The sequence below is a fragment of the Microtus pennsylvanicus genome, chromosome 3 (assembly GCF_037038515.1).
Source record: "Microtus pennsylvanicus isolate mMicPen1 chromosome 3, mMicPen1.hap1, whole genome shotgun sequence".
In the NCBI taxonomy this organism is placed as follows: domain Eukaryota; kingdom Metazoa; phylum Chordata; class Mammalia; order Rodentia; family Cricetidae; genus Microtus; species Microtus pennsylvanicus.
Window position 1 is genome coordinate 18,294,989 of NC_134581.1, and position 16,548 is coordinate 18,311,536.

At 38.4% G+C, this 16,548-nt stretch overlaps 1 protein-coding gene across 6 annotated transcripts in view; it reads left to right on the forward strand.

Moving 5' to 3' along the window:
- Atp2c1 (ATPase secretory pathway Ca2+ transporting 1) overlaps positions 1 to 10,550 on the forward strand; it is a 119,046-nt gene extending 108,496 nt beyond the window's left edge. For all 6 annotated transcript variants that reach the window (XM_075964793.1, XM_075964799.1, XM_075964795.1 and 3 more), the window contains 5 exons: positions 1,228 to 1,344; positions 2,897 to 3,044; positions 3,491 to 3,586; positions 6,795 to 6,936; positions 8,705 to 10,550. In XM_075964793.1, the coding sequence (XP_075820908.1) occupies positions 1,228 to 1,344; positions 2,897 to 3,044; positions 3,491 to 3,586; positions 6,795 to 6,936; positions 8,705 to 8,835 (634 nt within the window). In that variant the 3' untranslated portion in view covers positions 8,836 to 10,550. The remainder of the gene's footprint in view (positions 1 to 1,227; positions 1,345 to 2,896; positions 3,045 to 3,490; positions 3,587 to 6,794; positions 6,937 to 8,704) is intronic.
- The last annotated feature ends 5,998 nt before the right edge of the window (positions 10,551 to 16,548 follow it).

Below are 16,548 nucleotides of genomic sequence, written 5' to 3' on the forward strand. Positions count from 1 at the left end.
TATTCTTGAAGATTGCTTATAAGTAGTTTTCTAAAAAGAAAAAAGTATTAACAACTATGAACATACCGTTTAGGTCATATTAGATGCTCTCAAAGGGATGATTTAAAGTATAAAATAGGAAATGTATAAATAATAGGTAGATATTTTGTCATTTTATATTTGCCATTTATGTAAGTGACTGGGACCTGGCATTTGAAGGAGATCCTGCAACCCGACCAACTCCCAACTAAAGGATGCTTGCATAAACCTTTGGGATTTATTTAATTGATTCTGAAATCTAAAAGGGGATGTGTCAAATCTCAGTAATGTTTCTTGGTATCTTTTTCTAAAAATAAAATAGGTTTTCTCTATTCAAAGTTGTTAAATATTTTTGAAGCTGACTTTGTGGTAGGTCCAAAAATCCTTCCTTTCATCTGGGTTTGGTGGTACATCTGTAATCCCAGCATTCTAGAAGGCTGAGGCAGGAGAATTCAAGAGGCCTGGTCTGTATTACTTAGGTGAGAGCCTCTGTCAGGGTTAGGAGGTCTTTGTATTTTTGTTGTTGTTGCATAAGATTTTTTTTTTTCTTTTAGAAAAGTCTTCTGTTAAAATACTCTTAGCTTGCCTGATAGGTGGCTCTTATTTTTTATTGTATCACCTGGGAGACCAAGTAGATTGTTGTTTGAGGCAGCCTAGTCTATACAGCAAGACCCTGAGCTGCAGAATCAGACTCACTTTCAAAAATTCCCCTTAGTTTCTTAACAAAATATTTATATGAATGAAGCATAGCTCAGTTGAATTAATAGGATTTCTTTAAAATATGTAGAACATGATTTTTTTATGTAGTGAATATGTTCATTAATGTACCTATTTCTGTGTACACATGTATGTACTTACATGTGGAGCCCCGATATTGACACTAGATGTTTTTCTCAGTCATCTCCTACCTTAATTTTTGATGATATGTCTTTACTGAACCTGGGTTCACTGATTAACCATTCTGCTCCTCCAGCAAGTTTTTGGGACCTTCTTGTCTCTCTGTCCCCAGTACTGGGATTGCAGGTGTGCACCACTGCCCCTAGCTTTTCACCTTTGGTTCTGAGGATCTAAACTCAGGTTCTCAGGCTTTTACTCAGAAAATATTTTACCAGCTGAGCTGGTTTCCCAGCCCTAGTAATATGAGGATTAAGTTCTAATAAAATGTATAAAATTTATTGTGCTAATTTTTAAATGACTCTTTTTCAACAGGAGTATAGCAGCATTAACTTTAATCTCATTGGCTACGTTAATGAACTTTCCTAACCCTCTGAATGCAATGCAAATTTTGTGGATCAATATTATTATGGATGGACCGCCAGCTCAGAGGTAAGAGTTTCTTCATGGATGAACTGAAAAGAGAAGGCAGCTGTGAATAAGCTCTATCAAACTTTCATCATGTACACTTTCCAGCAACATGCTTCTTAGGAATTGTCATGTCTGCATATCATTTATTCTCTTTGATTGCCCATTCATTCAGCATAGATCTGATTGTTTACATTGTCTGAGGTGCCAGCTTTTGGGTCCAAACAGATCATGGAACAATTGCAGTTCTTTCTTGTTTTTTGGACAGAACTGGATATAATGGAGAAATTTTCTACAGTCAGTTTGAACACATTAACAATAAACTTGGTCACCACCAATGCATTGATGTTGCACTATGGGAAGGAATCAACGCCCCCCCCCCCCCGTCATTACATTACTTCTTCATTTTTCCTGTGTCTTCTGTTTTATGGCAGATGTATGAATCTGAGAAGCTCTGCCTGCCTGAAAGTTGTATTGTGTTCTGTGTATCTGTGTTTGTTATATCTGTCCCTAATGAAGGGCTCTTATTGAACAGCACAGAACGCTTCACATGTGGAAGGAAAGGTGGATACTTTACAGCAATTTTAACTAGAGTTTTATAAGGAATTAAGTCACTTACTCCAACTGACCCGGATAATAGACACTATCAAGCAATATCCTAATGTGTGTCCAGCATTTATGGATATTTGTTTTATAAGGTTGCTTTCAGCTTATTTGCTGTTTCCAGCAAATGGTTATAATACACATGAAAACACATATGCATTACTCTGGGTCGGAGCATTGCAAAGTATGTAACTGAAGATTACAGCTACGTATTAGCTCAAACTGTAAAAATTGATTACATGGGAAGTCTAAGACAAGATTGGTTTTGTTACTGTTCTCTTAAATGCAGATTATACATGCTGAGTACATAGTAGGATAGCAGTTGTTACGTTACTTCAAGGTGTATTGTTAACTCTGCTGAAGTCTGGCAGAAGTTCCAGGCTCTTAGTACAAAGGGGATACTTTCATAATACTGCATCAACACCATCTCTCCAAGTTTTATATCTGAATTTTGTTTAAGAGCCTTGCTAAAATACATGTTCAAATATTTCAGTGTCGTTTTTAATAGTATGGTAATTGGGTGATATCTGTCATGGTCATCCCAGTAAATCCTTCTAATCAAAGACATCCTTGCATGAACTATATCATTTCCTTGGTAGGTTATGGATTTGAAAAATCAATTTATATGTAAATGAAATTGGATGGTCTTTTGAAAGTTGGCTATCAATTGTCTGTCATACCTCGGCCAAAGCATAAGTGTAAGAATTCAGAAGATGACAAAATCAGTAGTCTTCTTGCCCTCTCTCCCTTTCCTTCTTCCCTTCCCTTCCTTCTTCTTGCTAGTAGTTAGTACTATAGACATTATATCAGCATGTCCAACAGTGATAGTTTTCAAATAATCATGGCCGGTATTTTCTTTATATTCAACGTTTTATTTTTAAAAGAAAACATTTCGTTTTCTAGATAATTGAAGCTAGTTAGACTATGAAAGTGAGTGTAAACATTTCAAAGTACTTTGTTTTCTGTTTTTAAGCCTTGGAGTAGAGCCAGTGGATAAAGACGTCATTCGCAAACCTCCTCGAAACTGGAAGGACAGCATTTTGACAAAAAATTTGATACTTAAAATACTTGTTTCATCAATAATCATTGTTTGTGGGACTCTGTTTGTCTTCTGGCGAGAGGTATATTCACTGATAAACTGCTGTGTTACCATGTGTCTCTGTAGTAGGATTCTTAGTTTTTTTTGGTGTGTTGTACAGATGTTTGGCAAGTGAAGAGCCTTCTGATTGAAAAATACAAGTTAAGGAACTATAATCTAAAGTCATTAAGTATATAGTAAAGTATCATGTGGATGGAAATTTGGGAAAGTCAGAAAACAAAATCTTACATGGCTGTGTTAAATAGTGCCAGTATTTTAATTTCTGATACCTAGCCCATGAGAGATTTTTTAACTTTGATGTAGACTGTGTTTATTCACTAAGTGGTTTATAGAAAATTCAGATAGTTTTTAAGTGTCATGTTTGGACGAAAGCTATTTCATTTTGAAAGCATGTAATGTTAATGTTTATCCATTTTATTCTGCCACAAAAAGGGGGAAAAGAGGTCATTTTGTCTTTCTTCTTGGCAGCTTCGAGACAATGTGATAACACCACGAGACACTACTATGACTTTCACTTGCTTTGTGTTTTTTGACATGTTCAATGCACTGAGTTCCAGATCTCAGGTATGCTTAAATGGTCTTATCTAGTTCACCTGTTTGAGAAGAGCCCTTTTATAAGAAGTAGACAGATTATAAATATTTTAGCTTTGATTTTGTAGCCACAGATTACAGTACCACACATTTTACTATAGAGATGTTCTATGGTCAACAATAAGGATGGGGTTTGATCTCAGAGGAGATCTGGTCTTTCTTCAGGTATTAGCTATAGCTATAGAGTAGTTTTAGGCTAACATCTGTCTTAGATAGGGTGCCGGTTGCTGCAACTAAACACCATGACCAAAAAGCAAGTTGGGTAGGAAAAGGGTTTATTAGGCTTATACTTCTACAGTTTTTTCACCACTGAAGGAATTCAGTACAGGAACTGAAACAGGGCAGGAATATGGAGGCTGGAGCTGATGCAGAGATTATGGGGGAGGGGAGTTGCTGCTGTTTACTAGTTTATTCCCCATGCCTTGCCTAGCCTACTTTCTTAGAGAATCCAGCCCAGGGATGGCACCACGTACCATGGGCTGGGCCCTCCTCCATTGATCAATGATTGAGAAAATGTGATACAACTGCATCTCATGGAGGCATCTCCTTAACTGAGGCTCCTTCCTCTCTGATGACTCTAGCTTGTGTCAAGTTGACATACGAAACCAGTCAGTACAATATCTGAACATAGGACAAACCTCACGGGGCTGTAAAGATAATATTAGTCTCATTTTAGAAAGCCTTGTTAAAAGGACAGTTTGTTGTTCCTTACATCTGTCATTGTGTCAACGTTTAGATTCTTATTTTTTTCTTCCCGTGTTCTACATTAAACTGTTTGCCATTTCGATAAAGAATGCTGTGCCAGCACCAGAACCTCTGGTCCTCCTGAGAGCATAGTGTCCTTGAAAACCAGTTCTGTGTACACGGCATCACCGCAGCTTCAAAGCTTTATACACTCTGGTTTCTCTTTGACTTCTAGGAGTCTTTTACCCTTTGAAGGCATTAGTGCCCCCCCTGCTCCACCCTGTTTTTGTTTTTCAAGACAGAGGTTCTCTCTATAGCTTTAGATCCTGTCCTGGCATTCGCTTTGTAAACCAGGCTGGCCTTGAACTCATGGAGATCTGCCTGCTTCTGCCGCCTGAGTGCTGGGAATAAAGGCATGCACCACCACTACCTGGCTTGAAAGCCTTAACCCTTAATGAGTCCTTGACTGTATCTGTTAGCATCTTTTATATTAGAACTTTCCAAGGACAGTGATTTATCACTAATTTAGACTACTTGTTTTAGAAACTAGTACTTGTGTTTGTTATGTGAAAGGTGGTTTACCTTTTTCATATACACATAATTAGGTGTTTTTGTTGAGAAAGTGTTTGAGTTTGTCTACTTTAGTGAATGGTTAGAAAAGAGTTCACAAAATATGAATAAAATTTATTAATATTTTGGAGGTATTATCTTAGTCGGTGTTTTCTTGCTGTGAAGAGACACCACGACCAAGGCAACTTTTAGAAAACATTCAGTTGGAGGCTTGCTTACAGTTTCAGACTTAGTTCCTTCTTAATCATGACAGAGAGCTTGGCAGGTATGGTCCTGGAGAATAGCTGAGACTACATCCTAATCTATAAATGGGGGGGGGGGGCAGGGACACACGCACAGAAAGCCCACCCCTAGTGACACACTTCTCCCAATAAAGCCATTACCTCCTAATCCTTCTCAAGTAGTGCTAAACTGGTGATTAAACATTCAAGTATATGAGCCTATGGGCCATTCTTATTTAAAGCACCGCAAGTACTCAAGTATTTTTCTTTTTATGGACTCATTTTTATAACTGAAGCTTTTTAGTAAGTGTCCTTTTGCTTTTGCCTTTGTTTCTTTCTTTTTTTTTTGAGATGTATATCTTTGTTTGTTTGATGGTTTGTTTGTTCAGCCTTTCATTGAAACTGGAACTCACAGATTAGTGAGATTGTTGACCAGTGAACTGATGTGTGTATGAGAGAGAGAGAGAGAGAGAGAGAGAGAGAGAGAGAGAGAGAGAGAGAGAGAGAGAGAGAGAGAGAGAGAAAAGAAAAGAGAAGAGAAGAGAAGAGAAGGCCTTGGAGTCAGGCAGGGAGACACCATGTTGCTACCAAGGAGATAGACTCCAAAACTTTACCTGATAGGCCACAGCCTTGGGGAGATACAAAGAATAATAGAAATAGGCTAATTTAAGATGTAAGAGTTAGTTCACAAGAAGCCTAAGCTAGTAGGCCAAACTGTGTTGCAGTTAATATAGTTTCTGTGTGATTATTTCGGATCTGGGCGGATGGGAATGAAAAAGCAGCCTCCACCTACAGGAACCCTTGAGATCTACCTGTCTCCACCTGTTGGGGCTGGCTAAGATTATAGCCAGTACTCAGTCCTGGCTTTTCACATTGTGGATGGGGATCTAAACTCCCCAGTGTGCAATTTTTTTCTTTAATTTTAATTAGAATGTAATTTCCTCTTTTCCTCTTTTCATTCTTCCCTCTAGTCCCTCTTATGTACCCTTTCTCCAACTTTTTATATCCTCTTCCTTTCAAAGTGGTCTTTCTTGGCTATTATTGTGATGTACATATATGTAAAGATATAGTAAATATAATCTGCTAAATTTAATTTTTTATTGTTTGAGAATTTGATATGTTCATATAATGTGTTTTGGTCAGATCTGCTTCTTATTCCCTTCTCTCCAAACCTCCCTTATTACTCCCTCCCCACTTCATTTGTTTTTCTTTTTTTAAAATACTCATTGAGTCTGCTTCGTGATGCCCATATACACATGACTGTAAGACTCTCTTCCTGAGCATAGCTAGTTTATCTGGAGAAAACTTACTCTTTCCCCCAGCAATCAGTTGTCCATAGCTTTCTAGCTAGGGTTGGAGCTTCATGAACCCTTTTGTTCATGCTGGGGTTTAGCTGGCTGGATCTTGTCCATGCAGTCAGACCTGCTTGAGTGCATGCTCAGTATCCTTGACATGTGTGCAGAGTCCTGCCATAGCCAACAAATGCTGTTTTGCTACAGACATTCACTACTTTTTGTTCTTAGAATCTCTTTGCCCTCCCCCCATAAACTCCTTGGAAAATAAAAGTTGGATTAGAATTTCCTTTAGTCTTTATGGTGTTGGCATGATAGAATCCAATGATACCAATTATTTAGACTTGAACAAACTATAATGGTGTCATTTCTATGACCAGGGTGGAATAATTAGAACTCTCTATTTTTCAACAGACCAAGTCTGTGTTTGAGATTGGACTCTGCAGTAATAAGATGTTTTGCTATGCAGTTCTTGGATCCATCATGGGACAGTTACTTGTTATTTACTTCCCTCCACTTCAGAAGGTTTTTCAGACCGAGAGCCTAAGTATACTGGGTAAAGAAAATGCTGTCTATGTACAATAAATGATTGTTGTATTTTCTCATGTGTTTATCATAATAAAAAACTATTTTAAAATAGGAAATAGAAAAACAACTGCCTTTACTTGTAACAAATGAAATGTTTTCATTTCAGGACATTCAGAGGAAAACTCATTTTCATTTATTTATTTATTACATCAGTTGTTATAAAATCATGTTTGGTGATTTTGAAATACAGCAACTCACAAAACCTGTTGTAGATTAATTGTAGTTTATATTTCAATTTATTTAAAAAAAAATCAGGACATTTCTTTCATGAAATGAGAGAACTATACTTATGCTTATATTAAATCAAATTGTTCTTAAAACTTAGTCATTTTTAAATAAAATTAATATTTAATATTTCATCATTCTCATACATTCTTACTTGATGAAATCTCAGTTTGATCCAAGAGACATTAACTTTTATAATGTTTCTGTGGAAATTATTATTCTTTCATATGCATTAAGTATATGGTGCAAGGCCAGCTATAGAGCTTGCTGGTGATGTTTGGCTGGCAAGCTAAGGCGCTTGGTTTTTTTCTTTTTTTGTTGTTTTACTTTGTTTTGTTTTTTTCAAGACAGTGTTTCTCTATGTAAGTAGGGTTTCTCTGTGTAACAGCCCTTGCTATCCTCTCTAGACCAGGTTGGCCTCGAACTCACAGGGATCCACATGCCTCTGCCTCCTGAGTGCTGGGATTAAAGGCATTGCCACTACCGCTTTGCAGTCCTTGGTTTTATCTTCAGCACTAGAAACAACCACCTCCATCAGATGCATCAAAAATTAATGTTCTTAAGTATGTGGAGAGTGTATTTATAAATGTGCCTTTATTTTTAATTGTTTTTTTTTCTTCCGAGACAGTGTTTCTCTATAGCTTTGGAGCCTGTCCTGGAACTAGCTCTTGTAGACCAGGCTGGCCTGAACTCACAGAGATCCACCTGCCTCTGCCTCCTGAGTGCTGGAATTATAGGCTTGTGCCTGCCCTATTTCTTAGACTTTTTTTAAAAGTTAATTTGTGTATTTATGAAGTGAGTTTTATGATTCCTATTTTTTTTTGGTATAAGTTGAAGTTTACCTTAAAACTTGAGCTAATTTAATTTTAATATTCTAATTCTATATTCATATTGCTTCCACTTTTTAAAAAGCAGAATTTTCAAAGCACAGATCTATTTTTTTAAACAAATAAGAGTAGAGATTGTGTGACTACTAACAGGCAGTCCTAGGTTTAGAGATGCAGTGACTCTCACACTAGGAAGGCACTGTCAGTCAGGCCTCGGTACCACTGCTTGAAGAGTGCTTTGCGAAAGACCTGTTCTATCAAATAGGAAACCCTTGATGTTGCTATTAAAGTCACTATGTGAACTTAGGATTCAGAGGAGGTGGCCTGGAATCTGGGTTCTGGCTCTGACTGCTCTGTTAGCTGTGTGACTTTGGGCAGTTGATTTGAGCATTCTCTTCCATACATGTTCTAAGGTTCATCACTGGTGTGTGTTGTGTGCAGGCGCTTGTGCTGCAGCCCCGCACAGAGGTCTGGACACCCTCCCTCGTGGGTTCTGGGTTGAACTGGGTACTCTAGCTTTGCTAGCGAGGCCTTTACGTATGGGCCACCTTGCTTGTCCTCCATCTCAGCATTTTTAGTTCCTAGGAATAGTCTCTACCACATGAAATACTTGAAACAGTGTGTTTTAATGCATAAGTCGCTGCTGTGTAAGAATTGTAAAACTCAGTTTGCTTTCTCTTGCAGATCTGTTGTTTCTTTTGGGTCTTACCTCGTCAGTGTGTATTGTGTCTGAAATTATAAAGAAGGTTGAAAGAAGCAGGGAAAAGATCCAGAAGAATGCGAGTTCGACATCATCGTCTTTTCTTGAAGTATGATGCATATTGCATTTTTTTAATTTGCAAACTAGGAATTGCAGTCCAAGGATCATTTAGAAGGGCAAGTTCAAGAGGATAATGAAGATTTAAGGACTTTTTACCTTTCCATTGACTAAAAATGAACATTAATGTTAAAGACTTGATTTCAGCCTTTAACCTGTTTGGTAGTCCCAAATGAAATTATGCAGCTTTGATAACATAATCCTTGATTTGAATTGGCTTTGCAATTGAGTGGAACTTTGTAAACATATGGGCAAGTACTGAATTAAAAATACAGAAGACAAAACCTGAACCACCTTCTGCACTTAAAGAGTTCTAATGTACAAATACACTGTCTGTCTTAGATGGATATAAATATTTTTTTTATTTTTAAATATTGTACTATTTATGGTGGTGGGGCTTTCTTACTAATACACAAATAAATTTAATCATTTCAAAGGCATTCTATTTGGTTTAGAAATTGCCAGGAGTGCCACATCTCAGCTCCCGTGTTACCTTTTTCCTGCAATATAAGCAGACTGATACTTTGTGCTACCATTTTTGTATTTTACGTTTTTTTTTTTTATTTTGCACAGGATATGACCACTGTCTGATCACTTTCTTTTCTTTCTTCTTGTGACTGAAAAGCATATACTGCAATTGAAGTAAATGTTTGCTCTTCTTTGTAAGTGTAAATGGTTGTTTTTTTTGTAGTTGTTTTTTTTTTTCATAGAGATATGAGTCTTTTAATTCTAGCAGAATTAGTTCAGGGCTGTCACTGGTATTACAGTTAGAGTAATTGTAGTTAACACACAGTCATAGAGTAAAAAACAAGGCCGGGTTGGAATTTATGACAGATTATAGTAACACGTCTTTGTCTCCATTTTATTTTAATATAAATATACTTTGTCAATATCATTTTGTCATTCCTTGCTCATAAATCAAACACTTCAGCTGAATAATTAACCTTTATTACTGTTTCATATGTATATTTTTAAGCCTATTTCTTAGAGAGTATAGACTACTATACTTACAGAATAAAAAGTCCCAAACTCATATAGATAGTATATGAACCAGGGTGTACTTGGGAGATCCTGTGCTGGCCTTGCTCCTCTGAATTTTCTAGGCAGCTGCCTTGGCCTAGAGTGTAGCACAACCCTGAGTCTGTTCCTTCTACTGTTTGTTTGTGCTCTGTCTTCTATTTCACTGGGCATGCTTTGGAAATTGATGGGTTTGCTCTGTGTAATACCATCAGTTTTTATAAAAGCTTGACAAAATAAAGGTAAGTGTTAAGTTTTGTATTTCATAACCTATCAATCAGAATAAACTGTTCCTGAGCTTGTTCAATGTTAATGGTGAATGTTAACACTGATGTGCTGTTACTGATAGGAGGAGTCTGTTGTTTGAGTCCTTACTACTGAAGCATGAGTATACGGAGCCAGAACGTCTGCTCTTCGTTCTCACTCTTTGAGGCCGAGCTGTCATGTACATTGTTCTGTCTGATTAGATGGAACATGATGTCATTGTCCTATCAACTCTCAGAGGTTTGATGTCTCATACCTAAATTTTATAATGGTTTTTACATTCTGTTACAGACTTGAAAAATACATTAGAGTGCGTATTCAGTCTTCTTTGTTTTACATTAGAGTTGAGAACATAACTCGTGAAATGAATGTGCCTATCTTCTCACTTGGTTTTTGAAGTATAAAAATAAAATGATTTTTTTCATAAGTTCATTAATGACTTCCCACTTAGTACTGTTAATAATAAAGTTATGTCTGTGGATGCTGAAAGACAGAAATTTTTATAGTTTTGAAAAAATATTAAATGTGTAATACAGATTCAGATTTCAGTTTTTTAAATTCTATTAGTCCAGATTAGTGTGGATTACTTCATTGTGTTAATTTTCACTCATTCTCCTTGTTCTAGTTCTTGTCCTTGGCTGTATCTTTTTTTTTTTTTACCCCCATTAAGACTACTTCTTTAAGTTATTCAATTCCATGGTAGCTAAGCTTCAAAGAAAAAAGAAATGACCTTGACATAATGGACCATTTAGGTAGACATCTTTCAAATGCTAAAGTCTGAGCATAGGGGGCTGGAGAGATGGCTCAGAGGTTAAGAGCATTGCCTGCTCTTCCAAAGGTCCTGCGTTCAATTCCCAGCAACTACATGGTGGCTCACAACCATTTGTATTGGGGTCTGGTGCCCTCTTCTGGCCTGCAGGCATACACACAGACAGAATATTGTATACATAATAAATAAATAAATATTAAAAAAAAATAAAGTCTGAGCATACCTGTGCTAGGTACTGGAGATCTGAGGCAAAGTAACAATGAAATTGCTCAACCCAAGGAATCGCCCCGCCCCCTACCCGGGGTATGGGATCTATCCAAAGGCATTAACTACCTCCATGAGGATAAGACATGTTGTTCTTCACATTTTACACTCACTCACTGTACATCTGGTAAATGGTGATCTTTCTGAGGTTGCTGTAATTTTGGATCTCTGATGTAGTACATAAGCAAATTTTTCACTGAGATGAGTCAGTAGCATCAGTAACTATCTGGTTATAAATTATTTAACATTACACTGCTTTCTGCCTGTTGCCTGGCAATGTATGTACAGTTTGTTTGGCTTGTATAACTCATCCAAAAAGTGTGATAAATTGATCAGTTTTTCATTCAGTTTTTATTTAGTAAACTGAATGTACTAGGAATACAATGGCATTCTTGCCCATCAGTACTTCCTGGACAGGAAAAGCAGATACAAACTGTTTAAAAGCTACTTTATTAATGTTAATAGTGATCTTTGTACATTTATTTTAAAAGAATTCATACATTAAATACTGCACACATTTCCCTTTAGCATCTGAAAATCTTTGAAGTGGCTTTTCAGACTAAGCTCAGTGATCTAAATAGCAAGTGATGTGTGCACTAACATATGAAGATATAAAATATTAATCCCACTCGTCTGTGACTGAACATACACATTATCCTGATGAACTCAGTTGGCATTTGATGTGACTGTTGAGTTCAGTTAGACTCTTGTTTGATAGTCTTACTTTGGCTTATAGTTGTCAGAGTTGTTGATTGCTGATAATGGATAATGTATTGATTGACAGACATAATTTTCTAAAAATACTGCTGTAGTGTTAGATTTATAATAAGTATCTTGTTCTAGGAAGCTTTTAATTCACACTGGAGACCAGCGTGAAATATACCATCTAAAATAGTAGTGAGTGAAGGAGACAAATGACTTTGTGGAAGGGTCTTGCTGAAGAAATGTCCTAGGACTAGTGGCATATTATTAAATCTTTCAATGGGGGACGTTCCAGCCAAGAAGCAGTGGGCCTTTGCAGCTGGACAGTAGAGTGTCCAAGAGAGGTTGGTAGAGAGATGAAGGAACATTGAGACCCACAGAAGTTCTGTTATTAAGGCTGCAGGTCTGTAGTGTGAAGGGCTAGTGACAGGCAGAACTTGTTTACTGTGGCATGCTGGAAGACATGCTTTTGAGCTATTGAGACAGTAATCAAAGCAGAGCAGGCTTTAGTGGGATACAGGCTCATTTGAAATCTTGGAGGTAATAAAATGAGTGAGCTGGCAGAAAGGCGCAGTGGGTAAAAATTACCACTAATCCTGAAGGGTCTGAGTTCAATCCCCAAAGCCCACATGATAGAAAGAGAGGGCTGACTTCCTCAGGATGCTTTCTGACCATCTTGTATGCACCATAGCACCTGTGCCCACACACATACCCATATACAAGTAAAATAAATAAATAAATAAATAAATAAATAACTATACTAAAGCTCAGCTTGACAGAACTTGATTCTTTAAAGTTTGACCTAGTTCACACAGCATGCAGCTGGATACGTTAAGAAAGTGGAAGTACGAACCTTGTAGTCTCTTTTGTTACAGAGCCTCCACATTGAATCTTTTTATTAAGGCCAACAAGCCGGGAACACCTGTCTGAACCATTGGTAGTACCCCTCTTTAGTATCTGTAGTTAGATTCTCTTAGGTGAGGCAGGGATAATGAATGACTGTGTTTCTGAGTCAGAGTCCTGTGGTTTGGTTTGCTGTGTGGTGGACAGCAGGATTAGCATCAGACAACAATGGCATGCTCTGACAAGTGGTGGCAGCAGATCAGTGAGGTTCTGTGTCCTGTGTCAGCCGAGGCCCTCTCTAGTCTTCCTCTCACACAGTTCTCCAGTTCTGTGTCCTGTCAGCCGAGGCCCTCTCTAGCCTCCTCTCACACAGTTCTCCAGTTCTGTGTCAGCCGAGGCCTCTCTAGTCTCCTCTCACACAGTTCTGTGTCCTGTGTCAGCCGAGGCCCTCTCTAGTCTCCTCTCACACCGTTCTCCAGTTCTGTGTCCTGTCAGCCGAGGCCCTCTCTAGCCTCCTCTCACACAGTTCTCCAGTTCTGTGTCCATTTCTGGGGGCAATGTTCATTAGCCTTAGTTGGTTGTGAGAATTACAAATTTCACCTGTACTTTTAAGGCCCCGCAGAAACATCAGCTTAGGATGGTTCCAATTGCTTGGAAGGGAAGGGGTGTGTGCGGTGGTTCCGGTGCCGCACCTTACACTTTGCCAAGGGAAAAAAAAACATACAGCTATAAATTTGAGTGGGGAAAATGAAAAGTTTTCATCTTTTAGAAAATGTTAGAAATGCAAGTTCAAGTCACTTGGTTGATAAATCTAGGCAGAAGTTTGGCAAGCGTGAAGAGAAAATTGAAGCAATCTGAGTCATAGCCTTCGTTTGTTTGTTTCCATGCCTGTCGGTGTTCCTGTGTATGGCAACACGAGTGTATCCAGGGAGGCAGGAAAGGTCAGTTGTAGGACTGGTCCATGTCATGATTTTCTTGTTAGTTTTGCTCAATTCTAGCCAAACTGACAAATATTCTTTGTAGCTCACATTTCTGTGATGGCTCCATCAAAAGTAAAACTAACTTTTTTCTGTAGGGGGGAGTGTTGAGACAGGGGTTCTCTGTGTAGCCGTAGTTGTCCCGGAACTTACTCTGTAAACCAGGCTGACCTCTGCCTCCTGACTGCTGGAATGTGTGCACTACCATGCCCAGTTTATTTTCAAAGTATTGGGTACATTTCTTCCTCTTGGTAATATTTTCTATAGAAACCACATCTCCCAGTATCATTGAGCAGAAATTGGGCAAATAGTTACATTATTTTCAGAGATGCTGTGTTTCTAGCATTAGAACTCTGACAAAATGTGCTTTTAAATATTTTAAAAATACATATCTCATATTTCAGGTAGGTGATTGCCTACTAAAGTTTTCCTGTTGTAAGCCTACTGAAGTGTATTTAGCTGAGAAGTGGCATTTTGGTGCCATCTTATGGTCATAAAGAAAATCCTATGCCTTCACCAGTCAGCTCCTGTTTGTCAAGTCTGCATCTTACAGCATAGTATGGATGAGGCTGATAGGCAAGGCTTATAAAACACTAGCCATGAAACAATATGGGAAAAGTTACTCTTACATAGCTGGTTGTATGCCTGATAGAGAAGACATGAGGAACTGCATCTCACATTCTTCATCAGGTCCCCTAGAACTGAAGTTACAGATGGCAGTGAGCTGCATCACTTACATGGAATTGTTATTTAGAAGTTGACAGGTGATGCTGTGTAGGCCAAATCTGCATGCTACATTTAAATTTTTTTGTAAATAGTTTATTGGAACACAGTTGCATTCATTTATTGATTATTACTGTTTACATGCCCCAGCAGCAAGGGTAGGTAGAATAGGGATTGCAAGGCTTAAAAAAATAGGGATGCCAAGGCTCAAAATACCTAAACTACTTAACCAGAACAGGAGAAAGATGGCTTAGTGGTTGAGAATACTTGGTGTTCTTCCAGAAGATCCAGGTTCAATTCTGCGCACTCACAGGGTAGCTCACTACCATCTCTAACTTCAGTTCTAGGGGATTGGATGCCCTCTTTTGGCCATGGAAGAAACCAGTCACAGACATAGAAGCAGGCATACACACATAAAATTAATAATAAAAAATTAAAATGCCATCTGGTCCTTTATAGAAAATATTTGCCTATAATATTTAAATATCAAGAAAATATTGGCTAGGAAGTGCACCAGTTATGCAACTGCCCATCTCTAAGTTGCCATTCTGTAGCAGATTGGATGTTAGTGTAGAGAAGGTGTGTCTCAGCCTGTCCTCAACTCATCAGCAGGGTTGGCCACTGTTCTTAAGTGGGTCGAGTGTTTTGAACGCTGCACCACTACACCTGCACTTGCAGTCTCCCTCCGTGCATTTCCTTCCTCTGCTCCCACACCCTTCATCCAAGCGTGTATCCCTCTGATGTAACATCTCCTGTCTGATCATCTGCTCTCCTACCCTCTTTAGTGCACAAGAGAAATGGCAACCTCCCAGGGACTGCAGCTTAATTTGAGTAAGCTAAAATTTATTATTTTGCTTAGAAAAAACAAACTTCAATAGTAGAAATTAAAATAACCCAACAGCCTAGTCTTAAGGGAAAGCATACTCTTTCCTCATTTTCATAGAACATTCTACCTGAAAATGTGTTATACAGCTTTTATCAAAGGTAAAACTGTTATACTTTTTAGTGAATTATTCTTAGCATTCATTCTTTTCTCCCCATTCTTTATTAAACACATTATAATTAGTTATAGCAGAGCCAGTTTAATCAGTTTGTCTTCTCTGTATGCATATGTGGAAGAGATATCCTCAGATGTCGATTCTCACATGCCGTCTGACAAGCGAGTAGACTAGGCTGGCCTGTCTGCACGTCCCTGTCCTGGAATTACAAATGCTCACTACCACGCCTGTCTTTGTTTATGTGTGTGCATTTTAGATGTGTGTGTAGATATGGCTGCCCATGTGTTTGTGTTTAAATGTGTGTGTAGATACGGCTGCCCATGTGTTTGTGTTTAAATGTGTGTGTAGATACGGCTGCCCATGTGTTTGTGTTTAAATGTGTGTGTAGATACGGCTGCCCATGTGTTTGTGTTTAAATGTGTGTGTAGATACGGCTGCCCATGTGTTTGTGTTTAAATGTGTGTGTAGATACGGCTGCCCATGTGTTTGTGTTTAAATGTGTGTGTAGATACGGCTGCCCATGTGTTTGTGTTTAAATGTGTGTGTAGATACGGCTGCTCATGTGTTTGTGTTTAAGTGTGTGTGTAGATATGGCTGCCCATGTGTTTGTGTTTAAATGTGTGTGTAGATACGGCTGCCCATGTGTTTGTGTTTAAATGTGTGTGTAGATACGGCTGCCCATGTGTTTGTGTTTAAGTGTGTGTGTAGATACGGCTGCCCATGTGTTTGTGTTTAAATGTGTGTGTAGATACGGCTGCCCATGTGTTTGTGTTTAAGTGTGTGTGTAGATATGGCTGCCCATGTGTTTGTGTTGAGGCTAGAGGTTGGCACTGGCTGTCTTCCTCTGTCATGCTCCCCCTTATTTTTTAGACAGGTTCTTGTCTGAACCTAAAGTTCACTGGCTAGCCAGCAAGTCCCCCAGGATCCACTGTCTTCACCCTTTCAGCTCTAGGGTTACAACTGTATGCAGCCATGTCTAGCTTCACACGGGTTCTGGGGATCCAAACTTAGGTCTTCATGCATGTGTACAAAGTGATTTTCCCACAGAGCCATCTCCCCAGCCTGAATTTGTCTATTGAAAACTCATTTAGGTCTGGATTTTAAAGGCCTATAGAACTTTGTCATTAGAAACTTGGGTTTGGGGATGTTCCCAT